The following is an 18274-nucleotide window of genomic DNA, read 5'->3' as shown; positions in this document are numbered from 1 at the left end:
TTTTGTAGATAGAGTAAATCTGGGATGTGTAAGTGAAGCTGCTGCACCACCACCTTTGATGCCCCAATCTGTTAAAAGGCAGTGCGCTCTGACCCTGATAACTACCAATGCCCGGGAATGATTCTCCTCTCCCCCGGGGACTGTAGTTACCTATATGTCCCTGATGAGTTCTCTTTGCCAGGTCCCAGTTTGTCCAGACCTGTGGTGTTGGCTGCGGGGAGGGAATTCTTTACTTGGGAGAATGAAAGAGTGGGAAACATAGAAGAGAGGAGCAGGAGGCCGTTTGGCCCTTTGAGCCTGTTCTGCCATTCATTATGATTATGGCTGATCATCCAACTCAGTAGCCTATTTCTGCTTTCTCTCCAAGATCGTTGATCCTGTTTGTTCTAAGTGCTATATCCAGCTGCCTCATGAATATATTCAATGTTTTGGTATCAACTACATCCTGTGGTAATGAATTCCACAGGCTCACCAATCTTGTCTCGTCATCTCTGTCCTAAATGATCTACCCTGCATCCTGAGACTCAGATCTTTCCTGCATCTACCCTGTCTAGTCCTGTTCGAATTTTGACTCTAAGATCTCTCCTCATTCATCTGAACCTCTAAAACAATCCTGACCTAGTCAATCTCTCCTTCTACATCAGTCCCGCAATCCCTGGAATCAGCCTGGTAGACCTTCACTGCACTCCTTCAAGAGCAAGAACGTCCTTCCTCAGAAAGGGAACCAAAACTGCACACAATACTCTAGGTGTGGCCTCACCAAGGCCCTGTATAATTGCAACAATACATCCCTGTTCCTGTACTCAACCTCTTGCAATGAAGGCCAACATACCATTTGCCTTCTTTACCGCCTGCTGCACCTGCATGCTTACCTTCAGTGATTGGTGAACAAGGACACCCAGGTCCTGCTGCACACTCCCCTCTCCCAATTTACAGCCATTCAGGTAGTAATCTGCTACCTTGTTTTTGCTTCCGAAGTGAACAACCTTACATTTATTCACGTTATACTGCATCTACTATGCATTTGCCCACTCACTGGACTGTCCAAATCACACTGAAGCATCTCTGCATCCTCCTCACAGCTCACCCTCCCACCCAACTTTGTGTCATCTGCAGACTTTGAGATGTTATATTTTGTTCCCACGTACAAATCATTAACACATATTGTGAATAACTGGGGCCCCAGCACCAATCCCTCTGGCACTCCACTAGTTACTGCCTGCCAATTTGAAAAGGGCTCATTAATTCCTACTCTTAGTTTCCCCTCTACCAACCAGTTTTCTCTCATCTCAATACACTTCCTCCAATCCAATGCACTTTAATCTTGCACGATAATCTCTTAGGTGGGACTTTGTCAAACGCTAATGGCATCTAAATGTTAGGTAATGGAGTTCCTGACCTTTCATGGCAGGAACCCCATTACATCATTGGTGTGGACTATCTCAAAGGGAAATGCCAGTGGTGTAAATGGCATCTTGGTATTCCCATTGGATTCTCTCTTCTTTGCCCCTTTCCTGGTTTTCCTGCCTCTGCTGAGTCCTGTCGTTCTCCTCACCGAGTTCCGCCATTAGCTCAATTTTTAAATTCTTTGAAATTCCACTGGGCAGTGGAGTATATTTCAAGTTATTGTTCCATTAATTCTCTCTTCCTTCTTTATAGTCTGCTGGTTAAACGAACTCCACGAAGTGTGGGCTATCGACCGGACTGTGAGTATTGCATTTAAAATCAGGATTCCCGTGAACCTCCGATTGGCTTCAAACCAGTGTTTATTGCTGGCCATGCAGTAATCTCACCCATTCCGGCTACTCTCCAGTTGGGTCCTTTTAAGTTACTGTGAAAGAAAAGGACCAAATACTTGAATATATTCACTTGCACACCTCAGAATAAAAAGTTTGAGGGCATGTTGCCAAAACAATTCCTGTTGAAACCCAGATGTCTTAAATTAAGATCAAAGGATCGGCATAATTCCTGCTATCACTGAGTGCTCCAATTTTAATTCAGATCATTTTAACAAGACACCTTTCTTTGATTAACAGAATTTAAGTTGTATTTTGTTGTTTTACAAAGTCCTTTTGAACCACTCCTCACTCCCGTCATATCCCACTCAGCCTAAACCCCCAGTTAGCCATTGGAATTTTCCAAGCACCTTTTGAATTTCCTTTGATGCTTCATAAGAACATAAGAAATAGGAGCAGGAGTAGGCCATCTAGCCCTTCGAGCCTGCCCCGCCATTCAGTAAGATCATGGCTGATCTGAAGTGAATCAGTTCCACTTTCCCACTTTCTCCCCATAACCCTTAATTCCCTTGCCTACCAAAAACCTATCTACCCGTGACTTAAATATATTTAGCGAGGTAGCCTCCACCACTTCAACGGGCAGAGAATTCCAGAGATTCACCACCCTTTGAGTGAAGAAGTTCCTCCTCAACTCTGATCTAAACTGCCGCCCCCCCCACCCCCGGCCGAGGCTGTGCCCTCTAGTTCTGCTATCCTTTCTAAGCAGGAAGAATCTCTCTACCCCTACCCTATCCATCCCCTTCATTATCTTATACATCTCTATAAGATACCCCCCTCAGCCTTCTAAACTCTAACGAGTACAGACCCAGTCTATTCAATCTTGCCTCATAGTCCAACCCCCTCATCTCCGGTATCAGCCTGGTGAACCTCCTCTGCACTCCCTCCAAGGTCAATATATCCTTTCGCAAATGCGGCGACCAAAACTGCGCACAGTACTCTAGCTGCGGCCTCACCAGTACCCTGTACAGTTGCAGCAAGACCTCCCTGCTTTTATATTCTATCCCCCTCGCTATAAAGGCCAACATTCCATTTGCCTTCTTGATCACCTGCTGCACCTGCAGACTAGGTTTTTGCAATTCGTGCACAAGGACCCCCAGGTCCCTCTGCACCGTAGCATGCTGCAGCTTTTCGCTTTTGAAATAATAATCCCTCCTCCTATTATTTCTGCCAAAGTGGATAACCTCACACTTGCTAACATTATACTCCATCTGCCAGGTCCTCGCCCACTCGCTCAGCCTATCCAGATCCCTCTGCAGACTTTCCACACCCTCCACGCAATTTGCTTTTCCACTCATCTTCGTGTCATCAGCAAATTTCGTTACCCTGCACTCAGCCTCCTCCTCCAGATCATCTATATATACTTCAGGGTTTGCTATGTATGCTTCAAATTCAAACCTGGGCTTAATGAGAAGGAACGCGACTAAGGGGGCCAGTGTTTTGGTTCAATTTTCTCCTATGTGTTTACTTGAATCTTGGTGAAATGTATCCCTGATGTTTTGGTAGTTCCATCACTGTAGAGGGTAAGGAATGCAATTAAAGTAAGGAGCTGGGGTTCTTCATCCAAAGTCCACTCCAAAGTCTGGAGTTCAGGCTTTGATGGGGTGGGCTTTACAGTTTTGGGGAGCTGTTGCAAATCTATTTTCACTGTTGCCTTGTTAAACTTTTTATTGCCTGTCACTTACCTCGAGGAATTTTATTTACAGTTGTTGGTTTTGAAGTTCCTGACAAGTTTGTAGTTGGATATGCACTCGATTATAATGAATACTTTAGAGACTTGAATGTAAGTACTTCACAATCTATAATTTGGGACTGCATATTCACAATCATAGAATGATTACAGCACAGAAGGAGATCATTCAGTTCATTTTGTGCATGCTGGCGCTCTACTGATCCCACTCCCATCTGTTTCCCTCGTAACCCTGCATTTTACATCTTTTAAGACGGTCATCCAATTCTCTTCCAAAGTAGATGAACTTACCTCCACCACGTTCTCAGGCAATGCATTCCAAATCCTAATCAGTCACTTTATTAATAAAGCTTTTCTTCATGTCACCATTGTTGGTTTTGCAAATCACTTTAAATCGATGTCCATTGTCTTGACCCTTCTAATAAGAACATAATAAATAGGAGCAGGAGTCGGCCATCTAGCCCTTCGAGCCTGCCCCGCCATTCAATAAGATCATGGCTGATCTGAAGTGGATCAGTTCCACTTTCCCGCTTTCTCCCCATAACCCTTAATTCCCTTGTCTATCAGAAACCTATCTACCCGTGACTTAAATATATTCAGCGAGGTAGCCTCCACCACTTCAACGGGCAGAGAATTCCAGAGATTCACCACCCTTTGAGTGAAGAAGTTCCTCCTCAACTCTGATCTAAACTGCCTGCCCCCCACACCCCCCTTTTATCTTGAGGCTGTGCCCTCTAGTTCTGCTATCCTTTCTAAGCAGGAAGTATCTCTCTACCCCTACCCTATCCATCCCCTTCATTATCTTATACATCTGTATAAGATCCCCCTCAGCCTTCTAAACTCCAACGAGTACAGACCCAGTCTATTCAGTCTCTCTTCATAGTCCAACCCCCTCATCTCCGGTATCAGCCTAGTAAACCTCCTCTGCACTCCCTCCAAGGCCAAAATATCCTTGTGCAAGTGTGGCGACCAGAACTGCACAATACTCCAGTTGCAGCCTCACCAGTACCCTGTACAGTTGCAGCAAGACCTCCCTGCTTTTATATTCAATCCCCCTCGCTATAAAGGCCAACATTCCATTTGCCTTCTTGATCACCTGCTGCACCTGCAGGCTGGGTTTTTGCGACTCATGCACAAGGACCCCCAGGTCCCTCTGCACCGTAGCATGCTGCAGCTTTTCGCCCTTTAAATAGTAATCCCTCTTACTATTATTCCTGCCAAAGTGGATAACCTCACACTTGCTAACGTTGTACTCCATCTGCCAGGTCCTCGCCCACTCGCTCAGCCTATCCAGATCCCTCTGCAGACCTTCCACACCCTCCACGCAATTTGCTTTTCCACTCATCTTCGTGTCATCAGCAAATTTCATCACCCTACACTCAGCCCCCTCCTCCAGATCCTCTATATAAATGGTAAATAGCTGAGGCCCCAGCACCGATCCCTGCGGCACTCCACTAGTCACCAACCGCCAACCAGAATAGCACCCATTGATACCAGCTCTGCTTCCTAATGGACAGCCAATCCTCTATCCACGCTAACACGTTACCCCCAACTCCGCGCACCCTAACCTTCTGTAGCAACCTTTTGTGGGGCACCTTATCAAACGCCTTCTGGAAATCGAGAAACACCACATCCACCGGTCCCCCTCTGTCTACCGCACTAGTCACATCCTCATAGAAATCCAATAAATTTGTCAAACACGACTTCCCCTTCACGAATCCGTGCTGCGTCTGCTCGATCAAACCATTCCTTCCTAGGTGCCTCGCTATTTCTTCTTTGACGGATTCTAGCATTTTTCCAACTACAGACATTAAACTAACCGGCCTATAATTCCCTGTCTTTTGTCTGCTACCTTTTTTAAACAATGGCGTAACATCAGCCGTTTTCCAATCTTCCGGCACTTCTCCAGAATCCAGCGAAGTTTGATAAATAATCACTGAGGCACCCGCTATCATCTCATAGAACATAGAACATAGAACATTACAGCGCAGTACAGGCCCTTCGGCCCACGATGTTGCGCCGACCAGTTACAAAAACAATGACCCACTAGCCTATACCAATCCCTTTTCGTCCATAAACCTATCCAGAGATCTCTTAAACGCCCCCAAACTAGACGCATTTACAACTGCAGCAGGCAGGGCATTCCAATCCCTCACCACCCGCTGGGTAAAGAACCTACCCCTGACATCCGTCCTGTAGCTACCCCCCCTTAATTTAAAGCCATGCCCCCTCGTGCTAGCTTTCTCCATCCGAGGAAAAAGGCTATCACTATCCACCCTATCTAAACCTCTAATCATCTTATATGTTTCAATAAGATCCCCTCTTAGCCGCCTTCTTTCCAACGAAAACAACCCTAGATCCCTCAGTCTCTCCTCATAGGACCTCCCCACCATACCAGGCAACATCCTAGTAAACCTCCTCTGCACCCTCTCCAACGCCTCCACATCCTTCTTGTAATGCGGGGACCAGAACTGCACACAGTACTCCAAGTGCGGCCGCACTAGAATAGTGTACAGTTGCAACATTACACTGCGACTCCTAAATTCAATCCCCCTACCAATAAACGCCAAGACACCGTACGCCTTCTTGACAACCTTATCTACTTGATTCCCAACTTTCAGGGATCTATGTACACACACACCTAGATCCCTCTGTTCATCCACACTATTCAAAGTCCTCCCGTTAGCCCTGTACTCGACACATCTGTTGCTCCTACCAAAGTGAATTACCTCACACTTCTCCGCATTAAATTCCATCCGCCACCTCTCGGCCCAGCTCTGCAACCTATCTAAGTCTCCCTGCAGACTATGACACCCTTCCTCACAATCTACCACACCTCCAACTTTGGTGTCATCAGCAAATTTACTAATCCACCCAACTATACCCTCATCCAGATCATTAATAAAAATTACAAACAACAGTGGCCCCAAAACAGATCCCTGAGGCACACCACTCGTAACTGCACTCCATGATGAATATTTACCATCCACCACCACCCTCTGTCTCCTATCTCTGCCATTTCTTTCAGAACCCTGGGGTGCATTCCATTCTGTCCTGGGGACTTGTCCACCTTCAGTCCCATTTGTCTATCAAGCACTACCTCTCGTGATAGTAATCGCATTCAGGCCCTCAACTCCTACCATCCTTCTATCTTTAAGATCCGGCAAACTATTTGTGTCCTCCTCCGTGAAGACCGAGGCAAAAAACTTATTTAAAGCCTCAGCCATTTCCTCATTGCCCACTGCTAAAACCCCCCTCTCATCCTCCAAGGGTCCAATGTTCACTCTAGCCAGTCTCCTCCTCTTTATATATTTGTAAAAACTTTTACAGTCATTTTTTATATCTAGTGCTAGTTTAGCTTCATAGTCTATCTTTCCTTTTTTATCACCTTCTTAGTCGTCGTTTGTTGATTTTTAAATCTTTCCCAATCTTCTAATCGCCCACTATTTTTAGCCACTCTGAACGCATCAGCTTTTAATTTAGTATTCTCCTTTATTTCCTTCGATAACCATGGCTGTTTATCCCTTCTCCTACAGTCCTTCTTTACCATTGGAATATATTTCTGCTGAGCACTGGAAAAGATCGCCTTAAAAATCCTCCACTGTTCCTCTGCTGTCCTACCAACCAATCTGCACCCCCAATCTACATTCACCAATTCCGCTCTCATCCTCTCATACTCCCCTCTGTTCAAACAGAGGACACAGGTTCGGGACCCTACTTTCTCATCCTCCATCTGCATCAAAAATTCAACCATACTATGATCACTCGTCCCAAGAGGATCCCTCACAACAAGATCCCTAATTCTACCTGCCTCGTTACACAACACCAGATCTAAGATAGCTCGCTCCCTCATGGGTTCCGTCACACACTGTTCAAGGAAACTATCCCGACAGGATTCCAAGAACTCTTCCTCAACACCATCGCGTCCGACTTGGGTCAGCCAATCAATATGCAGATTAAAATCCCCCATAATTATCACCGTTCTGTTTCTGCATGCATCAATTATTTCCTTGTTTATAGCCCACCCCACCTCCAAGTTATTATTTGGGGGCCTATAGACCACACCCACCAGTGTCTTCCTCCCCTTACTATTAATGCAAAACATTTTTTTCATTTATTCTGTCCCCATGCCTCCTGATTCTGAAGACCTCGGTCAGATTCCACCTCGCTTTCCCTTCGTTAATGGGAAAAAAAGTTTCTCCAGTCAAGCCACATAAGTGAAGTTCCTGGAACCTTTATCGTAAATCTTTTCTGCACCTTCTCTGCCACCTTCACGTACTAAAGGTTTACGAACATATGTAATAGGAGCAAGAGTAGTTATTTGATCCTTTGAGTCTGCTTTGCCATTCAGTAAGGTCATGGCTGATCTGATTGTGGCCTCAATTCTACATTCCAACTACTCCTGATGATTTCTAACTCCCTTGTTAATTAAGAACTTGTCTACCCTTAAAATTATTCATTAATCTTGCCTCTACTGCTCTCTGAGGAAGAGAGTTGCAAAAATTCACAACCCTCAGACAAAATCTTCTCATCTCTCTTCAACAAGAGACTTCTTTTTAAACTGTCACCTAATTCTAGATTCTCCCTCAAGGGGAAACATCCTTTCAGCATCCACCCTGTCAAGTCCCCTCAGGATCTTATATTTCAATAAGATCACCTCTCAATCTACTAAATTCCAATGGGTACAGGATCATCCTGTCCATGGCGTTGGAGAGGGTGCAGAGGAGGTTTACTAGGATGTTGCCTGGTATGGTGGGGAGGTCCTATGAGGAGAGACTGAGGGATCTAGGGTTGTTTTCGTTGGAAAGAAGGCGGCTAAGAGGGGATCTTATTGAAACATATAAGATGATTAGAGGTTTAGATAGGGTGGATAGTGATAGCCTTTTTCCTCGGATGGAGAAAGCTAGCACGAGGGGGCATGGCTTTAAATTAAGGGGGGGTAGCTACAGGACGGATGTCAGGGGTAGGTTCTTTACCCAGCGGGTGGTGAGGGATTGGAATGCCCTGCCTGCTGCAGTTGTAAATGCGTCTAGTTTGGGGGCGTTTAAGAGATCTCTGGATAGGTTTATGGACGAAAAGGGATTGGTATAGGCTAGTGGGTCATTGTTTTTGTAACTGGTCGGCGCAACATCGTGGGCCGAAGGGCCTGTTCTGCGCTGTAATGTTCTATGTTCTATGTTTCTTCATCCTGCAACCTGGGTATCAATTGAGCGAACTTTCTCTGAACTGTTCGTCTTTTCTTAAATTAGGAAACCAAAACTGTACACTACTCTAGACGTGGTCTCACCAACACTCTGTGCAACTCAAGCAAAACATTCTACTTCTACATTCCTTCCCTTTGTAATAAACAACAACATTCTATTTGCCTTTCATGTACCAAGACACTCAGATACCTCTCTACTGCCGGGTTCTGCAGTCTCTCTCCATTTAAATAATTTGTTACTTTTCTATTCTTCCTGCCAAAGGGGACAAGTTCACGTTTTTCCCACACTGTGCCTCATCTGCCGAGTATTTGCCCACTGTTTTGTGTCATCAGCATATTTAGCAACCATACATTTGGTCCTTTTATCCACGTAACTTATTATAAATCATAATTAGTTGAGATCCCAGCACTGATCCATGAGACACTAATCATCAAATTTTGCCAACCCAAAAATTCTCCCCATTCAAAAAAATAGAACATTACAGCACAGTACAGTCCTTTCGGCCCTCAATGTTGTGCCGAGCTATGTCCAATCCCAAGATCAAGCTATCCCCTTCCTATCATTCTGGTGTGCTCCATGTGCCTATCCAATAATCGTTTGAAAGTTCCTAAAGTGTCCGACTTCACTATCACAGCAGGCGGTGCATTCCACACCCCAACCACTCTGAGTAAAGAATCTACCTCGGACATCCCTCCTATATCTCCCACTATGAATCTTATAGTTATGCCACCTAGTAACAGCTACATCCACCCGAGGAAATAATCTCTGCACGTCCACTATATCAATCCCTCTCATCATCTTAAACCTCTAAGTCACGCCTCATCCTCCTCTGCTCCAAAGAGAAAAGCCCCAGCTCCCTCAACCTTTCCTCATTGGAGCTACCCTCCAAACCACTACCCTCTGTCTTCTATGAAACAGCCAGTTACTTATCCAGTTGGCCAAATTTCCCTCTATCCCACACCACCTCACCTTCATGAGCCTACCATGGGGAACCTTATCAAACGCTTTACTAAAATCCATGTATACGACATCAACTGCTCTACCTTCGTCTACACACTTAGTTACATCCCCAAAGAATTCAATCAAATTTGTGAGGCAGGACTTACCCCTCACGAAACCATGCTGACTATCCCGGATTAAACTGAATCTTTCCAAACGGTCATAAATTCTATCTCTCAGGACCTTTTTCATTCAGCTTCCTTTTAGTTAATCGATCCTCTATCCAAGTTAATATGTTACCTCTCCCATGATGAACTCTTATGTCGCAATCTTTGATGCGGCATCTTGTCAGATGCTTTCTAAGATCTAATTACAACCCATCCACAGGATCCCCTTTATCCACATTGCTGGTTACTTCCGCAAAGAATAAATAAGTGAAAAATGATTTGCCTTTCGCAAAACCATGATGACTCCGACTCTATTGAGACTTTCTAAGTGCCCTGCTATAACTGCCTTTGTAATAGATTCCAGCAGTTTCCCTGTGACAGATGTTAGACTAACTGTCTGTAGTTTCCTGCTTTTTGTTTCCTTCCTTGAATAGAGGAGTCAGATTTCCAATCTGATGGGACCTTTTGTGAATCTAGGTAATTTTGGAAAATTAAAACCAATACATTACTATCTCAGTAACCACTACTTTTAAGACTCTAAGATGAAGTCTACCAAGTCCTGGAGACTTGTCAACTTTTAATTATAACAATTTTCTAACTACCCTTTTGTGGTGATTGTTTTGAGTTCCTCCCCCCCCTTTCACCCAATTCACAATTGTTTCTGGGATGTTATTTGTATCCTCTGTAGTGAAGACTAGTCCAAAATATCTGTTCAGTTCGTGTGCCATTTCCCTATTTTCCGTTATTAATTCCCCAGACTCGCTCTCTACAGGATCACTTACCATTTTCCTTTTTAAATAACTGTAGAAACTCTTTGTTTTTATATTTTTAGCTAGCTTTTCCTCCTACTCTAATTTCTTGCTCCTTATTAATCTTTTTGTCATTCTTTGCTATTCTTTATATTTTGTTCAATCCTCTCACCTACCATTCATCTTTCAGAGTTATGCTTTCTCTTTCAGTTTGGTACTATCTTTAGTTAGCTATGGATGAAGTGTTTCTTCCCTTAGCTTAGAGTCTTTCTTTCTCATTCTGAGTATTCTGAAATATCTCCTTAAATGTTTTAGTGAGGAGCTGAAGGAAACCAGCATTAATAGAGAAATGGTTTTGGGGAAATTGATGGGATTGAAGGTGGATAAGTCTCCTGGTCCTGATAATCTGCATCCCAGAGTATTTAAGGAAGTGGCCCAAAGATTTCTGAACGTGGAAAGCAAGTAAATAGGGTGGTGAAAAGGGCATATGGCAAACTTGCCTTTATCAATCAGGGTATAGATTACAAAAGCAGAAGTCATGATGGAGTTATAGAGACTTACAAGATAATGAAGGGGCTAGATAGTGTAGAGGGAGAGAGATTCTTCCCGCTCAGAAAGGATAGCAGGACTAGAGGGCACAGCCTCGAAATAAGGGGGGGTGGTGGGCAGTTTAGAACAGAGTTGAGGAGAAACTTCTTCACTCAAAGGGTGGTGAATCTCTGCCCGTGGAAGTGGTGGAGGCTACCTCGTCAAATATATTTAAGTCATGGGTAGATAGATTTCTGATAGACAGGGGAATTAAGGGTTACGGGGAGAAAGCGGGAAAGTGGAACTGATTCACTTCAGATCAGCCATGATCTTGTTGAATGGTGGGGCAGGCTCGAGGGGCTAGATGGCCTACTGCTCCTATTTCTTATGTTCTTCTGGAGTTGCATAGAACTTCAGTGAGGCCACAGCTGGAATACTGTGCGCAGTTGTGGTCACCACATTATAGAAAGGACATGAATGCACTGGAGGGTGCAGAGGAGATTCACCAGGATGCTGCCTAGGATGGAACATTTAAATTATAAAGAGAGGCTTGGGTTGTTTTCTCTGGAGCGGAGAAGACTGAGGGGCGACCTGATTGAGGTATTCAAGATTGAGGGACGTGGATAGGGAGCAGCTGTTCCCCTTAGTTAAAGTGTCAGTTACGAGGGGACACAAGTTAAAGTGACGGGTGAGAGGTTTAAGGGGTATTTGAGGGAAAAAAATTTTTACCCAGAGGTTGGTGGAGGTGGGTTGCCTCACATCCTTTGAAAAGTATCTGAGTATTTGCCACACTATAACATTCAAGGCTATGGGCCAAGTGCTGGCAAGTGGGATTAGGTGAGCAGGTTAGGGCGTTTCATGTGTTGGAGCAGACTCGATGGGCTGAAGGGCCTCTTCTGTACTGTAGGATTCTGAGACTCTGAACTGGGGTGAGGAGAAATTTCTTCACTGAGGGCAGTGAATGTGTGGAAGGTAGTTGAGGCCAAAATGTTTTCTGTTTTCAAGAAGAAATTAGAGAGAGCTCTTGGGACTAAAGGGATCGAGAGATATGGGGCAGAAAGGGGGGATCAGGATATTGAACTCGATGATCAAAATGGGTGGTGGAGCAGGCTGAAAGGGCCAAATGGCTGTCTCCTGCTTATAGTTTCTGTTTCTATGTCAACCACTGCATCTCCATTGACCTATCCCATAATCTAATTTCCCAGTTGACTTTAGTTAGCTCTGTTTTCAGTTTGTGTTGGCTGGAACTGGATACATCTGTAAAATTTCCTCTGAGCTGATATTTTTATCCATAACTCTGACATGGGGAACCAGTCTTGTCTCCTTGCAGCTCTGCAACAGTACAAAAATCTCTGCCTGGTATCTGTGACCAGAACCATACTCAGTGCCCAAGTAGGTCTGACCAAAACTTGATCCAGTTTCAAAGTGTGATCTGGTTAGAGCCCAGTACGGTTTGATCATCACTTTCTCTGCCTTGCACTGCACCATATTGATTGTAGTAACATTTTGTTGGGCTTATTTCATAATTCATGGAACCTGTGGTTTATTTTACTTCCACAAGTTATTTCCATTTGACTACATTACATTAAATCTGAACCATGATCATTGATGTAGACTGGTTTGAACATTGTTTCCCTGGTGCTGATGACATTTCTACTTGTTTTCTCTTTCAGCACATTTGTGTAATCAGTGAAAAGGGAATGGAGAAGTACAAGGCATGAGGTGTGTGACACACCAATGGACTGTCAGATTGCATTGATTGAACCTGAACACACTTGCTGTAGAAGATAATCTAGTGCTTTGTGTACTTATTACTGTCTGTGAATTAGATTTAAGGACCCATCATAAACATGCTTAAGTATTTTATTTTTGTACTGTAAAACATAAAGCAAGAATCTATCATCACTTTTTGTCATTTACATTTTGTGCAGTTATTATCTGAATGATGTTTTCTTGACAGAAGTATTTGTTGGGGTTGGCAAATGCTAAACGAGTGAGAAACAGTAAAGGAAGCTGAAGTAATGATAATCGTGCTAAACTCCAGAAATTTTGACTATGGTGGTTTGAATGGTGATTCTTTATTCTGTTTCTGGGGTTGATCTTTGTGAAAAGGCTGCCATTAAAGGGATTCTTCCATAGCTGAAGGAAAGGTCATGGCAGTGAGACTGTGACCAGGCACTGATGGGAATCTGAATTGCTTTTGGAGCAAATGAAGTGAAGAGTTTCAGTTTGAACACCTCCCCCCGTTATTTAAGTCCCACTCAGTACAGTGATGTGATGTGTAGGTAGTCTCGCTGGGTATTGGGCAGTGGGAACAAGAGAATTGTTAGACTAGCATCCCCTTTGCAAACAGGTACTTCCTCCACAACAGAGCTTATAAGTACAATTTTAGCTCCAGTGGATGTTACATGTTTAAGATTGAATAGTAGAACATAGAAAAACTACAGCACAAACAGGCCCTTCGGCCCACAAGTTGCGCCGAACATATCTCTACCTACTAGGCTTACCTAAGTCCCATCTATTCATCCAGAAGTCTCTTAAAAGACCCTATCGAATCTGCCTCTACCACCACCGACAGCAGCCAATTCCACTCACCCACCACCCTCTGAGTGAAAAACTTACCCCTGACATCTCCTCTGTACCTACTCCCCAGCACCTTAAACCTGTGTCCTCTCGTAGCAACCATTCCAGCCCTGGGAAGAAGCCTCTGAGAATCCACCCGATCAATACCTCTCCATCTTGTACATCTCTATCAGGTCACCTCTCATCCTTTGTCTCTCCAAGGAGAAAAGACTGAGCTCTCAACCTATTAACATACGGCATGCCACCCAATCCATGCAACATCCTTGTAAATCTCCTCTGCACCCTTTCTATGGCTTCCACCTCCTTTCTGTAATGAGGCGACCAGAACTGAGCACAGTACTCCAAGTGGGGTCTGACCAGAGACTTATACAGCTGCAACATTATCTCTTGACTCCTAAACTCAGTTCCTCGATTGATGAAGGCCAGTACACCATACGCCGCCTTAACCACATCCTCTACCTGTGAAGCCCATTTGAGAGTCCTATGAACATGGACTGCAAGATCCTTCTGATCTTCCACACTGCTAAGAGTCTTACCCTTAATATTATGTTCCTTCATCCCATTTGACCTGCCAAAATGAACCACCACACCCTTATCCGGGCTGAAGTCCATCTGCCACTTCTCCACCCAGTCTTGCATCCTATCTATGTCATGCTGCAACTTCTGACATCCCTCCAACCTTTGTGTCATTGGCAAACTTACCAACCCATCCCTCCACTTCCTCATCCAGGTCATTTCATAAAAATCACAAACAGTGATACTGTTAGCTGTTTGACAATGAGCTGAGACTAACTCTGGGGTGAATTTTCCTGTTCCATTCACCATGGGAATCAGTGCGGGTGGGTGAAGGATCACGGAGAAGTCCGATCATCTTGAGCGGGATTTTCTGATTTTGGGGAGAACGTGGATGGAAAATCTTGCCCATCCTGTCTGCAATTTTCTTCTGGATTGTTATCTAATCAAAAATTGGCTGAAGTGGAATTAAGGTTAAAAGGTAAAATGGTAGAGAAGCAGTTGAAGACATTTAGAGATATTTCATAACTCTCGGCAAAAATATATTCCATTCAGAAAGTTAGTCTGAGAAGCGTACACCTTCTGTGGCTAACTGGAAGTTGGATTGAATCAAATTTTCAAAAATGATGTACAATGCTTCCAAGGTTTAGGTGAAGGCCAGAATGTTAAGGCACAGGACAGAAACCCCCAGAATTTAACTGAGACCCTCAGTTTTACATCTGATTTTGGCATTGGTGAGCAGGTGTTTCACTGCAGGTATGATTCAACTGATCCACTAGGAAGCTTTTATCAAAGTGTTTATTTAAGAACACAGTATAACAAAATGTTGTTGGGGTTAGATGAGGCACCAGCATAGACCAGTTGAACCAAATGATCTGTTTTTGTGCTGTAAACACTGTCTACTGTTTGAATATGTCCCACTAAGGTCTTAAAATAAATGGCTGTGCAGATCGTGGATACATGGAAAGGTCTTAGTGGGTTGGAAAACTGAATGTAACACCTCTATTCAAGAAAGAAGGGAGACAAAAAGGAAACCATAGACCAGTAAGTTTAACATCTGTGATTGGGAAAATACTGGAATCCATTATTAAGGAAAGAATAGTGGGACACTTAGAAAATCATAAAACAATCAGAATCAACATGATTTTGTCAAAGAAATCATGTTTGACAAATTTATTAAGAATACTTTGAAGATGTAGCAAGCAGGACAGATAAGGGCGACTAGATATTTGGATTTCTAAAAGGCATTTAATAAGGTTACTGCATAAAAGCCCATGTTAGGGGTGATTATTAACATGGTCTGAGGATTGGGTAACTAATGGGGAAATAGAGAGGGTAAGTGAACCATTTTCATGTTGACCCAGGAATCACTACTAGGCCTCAACAAATTAAAAACTTCTGAAAGACATAGAGTGGGATTCTACTCATTGGAATTTAAATGAATGAGTGGTGATCTCATTGAATCATAAAGGATTCTTAAGGAGCTTGATGGGGTAAATAGTGAGGGGATATTTCCACTCAGGACAGTATCTAGGACCAGAGGTTATAGTCTCAGAATAGAGGGGCACCAATATAAATGAGATCAGGAGGAATTTCTTCTTAGGTTTGAGAGTCTTTGGTACTCCTTGCCGCAGGAAGCTGTGGGGACAGAGTCCTTGTGTATATTTAAGGCTGAGATATATTTTTGATAAGGAAATCACGGGTTGTGGGAAAACATCAGGAAAGTGGATGTGAGGAATGTTGGATCAGCCATGATCCTACTGAATTGCGGAACAGGCTCAAGAGGCTAAATGGCCTACTCTTGTTTCTATTCCTTATGGTCCTTTATAAGTAGAGTGTACAGTGGAATTTTATTTTTCATTTGTGTTGTTGGTTAGGTCAGCATTTGTTACTCATCCATAATTACCCTTGGGCAGGTGGTGGTGAGCCCTTCCTGAACCACTGCAGTCTGTGGTCTAAGTACACTCACAGTGATGGTAAGCAGGGAGTTCCAGGGTTTTGATTCAGGAAAAGTGAAGGAACAGTGACCTAGTTCAAAGTCAAAGAACAGCACAGGAACAGGCTTTTTGGCCCTCCAAGCCTGCGCTGATCATGATGTCTGCCTAAACTAAACCACGTGCACTTAGAGTCCATATCCTTTCATAAGAACATTAGAACACAAAAAATAGGAGCAGGAATAGGCCATCTAACCCCTCAAGCCTGCTCCGCCATTCAATAAGATCATGGCTGATCTGATAGTGGGTTCAGTTCCACTTACCCGCCAGCTCCCCATAACCCTTAATTCCCTTATTGGTCAAAAATCTATCTATCTGTGACTTAAACACATTTAACGAGGTAGCTTCCACTGCTTCAATGGGCAGAGAATTCCAAAGATTCACAACCCTTTGGGAGAAGAAGTTCCTTCTCAACTCTGTTCTAAATTGACTCCCCCTTATTTTGAAGCTGTGCCCTCTAGTTCTTGTTTCCATTCTAAGTGGAAATAATCTCCTTTTCTACCGTGTCTAGCCCCTTCATTATCTTATATGTCTCTATAAGATCTCCCCTCAGCCTTCTAAATTCCAATGAGTACAGACCCAGTCTATTCAATCTCTCCTCATAAGATAACCCCCTCATCCCCGGAATCAACCTAGTGGACCTTCTCGGCACTCTCTCCAAAGCCAATATATCCTTTCTTAAATAAGGGGACCAAAATTGTACACAGTACTCTAGGTGCAGCCTCACCAGTGCCTTGTACAGTTGCAGCAAGACCTCCCTGCTTTTATACTCTATCCCCCTCGTGATAAAGGCCAACATTCCATTTGCCTTCTTGATCACCTGCTGTACCTGCAAACTGAGTTTCTGTGATTCTTGCACAAGGACCCCCAGGTCCCTCTGCACAGTAGCATGTTGTAATTTTTCACCATTTAAATAATAATCCCTCCTACTATTATTCCTTCCAAAGTTGATAACATCACACTTGCCAACGTTATATTCCATCTGCTAGATCCTTGCCCACTCACTTAGCCTATCCAAATCTCTCTGCAGACTTTGTGTCCTCCACGCAATTCGCTTTCCCATTCGTCTTTGTGTCATCCGCAAACTTTGTCACCCTACACTCGGTCCCCTCCTCCAGATCGTCTATGTATGTGGTAAACAGTTGAGGCCCCAGCATCGATCCCTGTGGCACGCCACTAGTCACCAACTGACAACCAGAAAAGCACCCATTTATTCCAACTCTCTGCTTCCTGTTAGATAGCCAATCCTCAATCCATGCTAACACTTTACCCCCAACTCCATGTACCTTTATCTTATGCAGCAACCTTTTGTGAGACACCTTATCGAATGCCTTCTGGAAATCTAAAAATACCACATCTACCGGTTCTCCCTCTGTCAACCGCACTCATTACATCTTCATAAAAATCCAGTAAATCCATCAAACACGACTTTCCCTTCATGAATCCATGCTGCGTCTGCTTGATCAAACCATTCGTTTCCAGGTGTCCTGCTATTTCTTCCTTAATGATAAATTCCAGCATTTTCCCAACTATGGACATTAAGCTAACCAGCCTGTAGTTACCTGCCCTTTGTCTACCTCCCTTTTTAAACAGTGGTATTACGTTAGCTGTTTTCCAATCAGCTGGCACCTCTCCAGAGTCCAGTGAATTTTAATAAATTACAACTAACGCATCTGCTATTACTTCTGCAGTTTTTTTTGGCCTTGGAGGGAGTGCAGAGGAGGTTTACTAGGCTGATACCGGAGTTGAGGGGGTTGAGCTATGAGGAGAGGCTGAATAAACTGGGCTTGTACTCGTTAGAGTTTAGAAGAATGAGGGGAGATCTCATTGAGACGTATAAGATGATGAATGGGATGGATAGGATAGAGGTGGAGAGACTCTTCCAGCTCAAAAAAGACAGTAGGACTAGGGGGCACAGCCTCAAGATAAAAGGGGGGCGGTTTAGAACGGAGTTGAGGAGGAACTTCTTCACTCATAGGGTGGTGAATCTCTGGAATTCTCTGCCCGTTGAAGTGGTGGAGGCTGCCTCGCTAAATATATTTAAGACACGGGTTGATGGGTTTTTGATAAGAGAGGGGATTAAGGGTTATGGGGAGAGGGCGGGAAAGTTGAGC

The 18274-nt window shown here is 43.9% G+C and overlaps 1 protein-coding gene across 2 annotated transcripts in view; it reads left to right on the top strand.

Moving 5' to 3' along the window:
* hprt1 (hypoxanthine phosphoribosyltransferase 1) overlaps positions 1-12975 on the top strand; it is a 34643-nt gene extending 21668 nt beyond the window's left edge. The window contains exons 7-9 of one of the 2 annotated variants that reach the window (XM_080187970.1): positions 1660-1706; positions 3500-3576; positions 12744-12975. In XM_080187970.1, the coding sequence (XP_080044096.1) occupies positions 1660-1706; positions 3500-3576; positions 12744-12791 (172 nt within the window). In that variant the 3' untranslated portion in view covers positions 12792-12975. The remainder of the gene's footprint in view (positions 1-1659; positions 1707-3499; positions 3577-12743) is intronic. The other variant, XM_080187971.1, reaches the window with a different exon arrangement.
* The last annotated feature ends 5299 nt before the right edge of the window (positions 12976-18274 follow it).

The sequence above is a fragment of the Carcharhinus amblyrhynchos genome, chromosome 4 (assembly GCF_965287045.1).
Source record: "Carcharhinus amblyrhynchos chromosome 4, sCarAmb.v2.hapA, whole genome shotgun sequence".
Lineage (NCBI taxonomy): Eukaryota > Metazoa > Chordata > Chondrichthyes > Carcharhiniformes > Carcharhinidae > Carcharhinus > Carcharhinus amblyrhynchos.
Note: the sequence above shows the minus strand (reverse complement) of the source record. Positions and strands in the feature narration are given on the sequence as shown.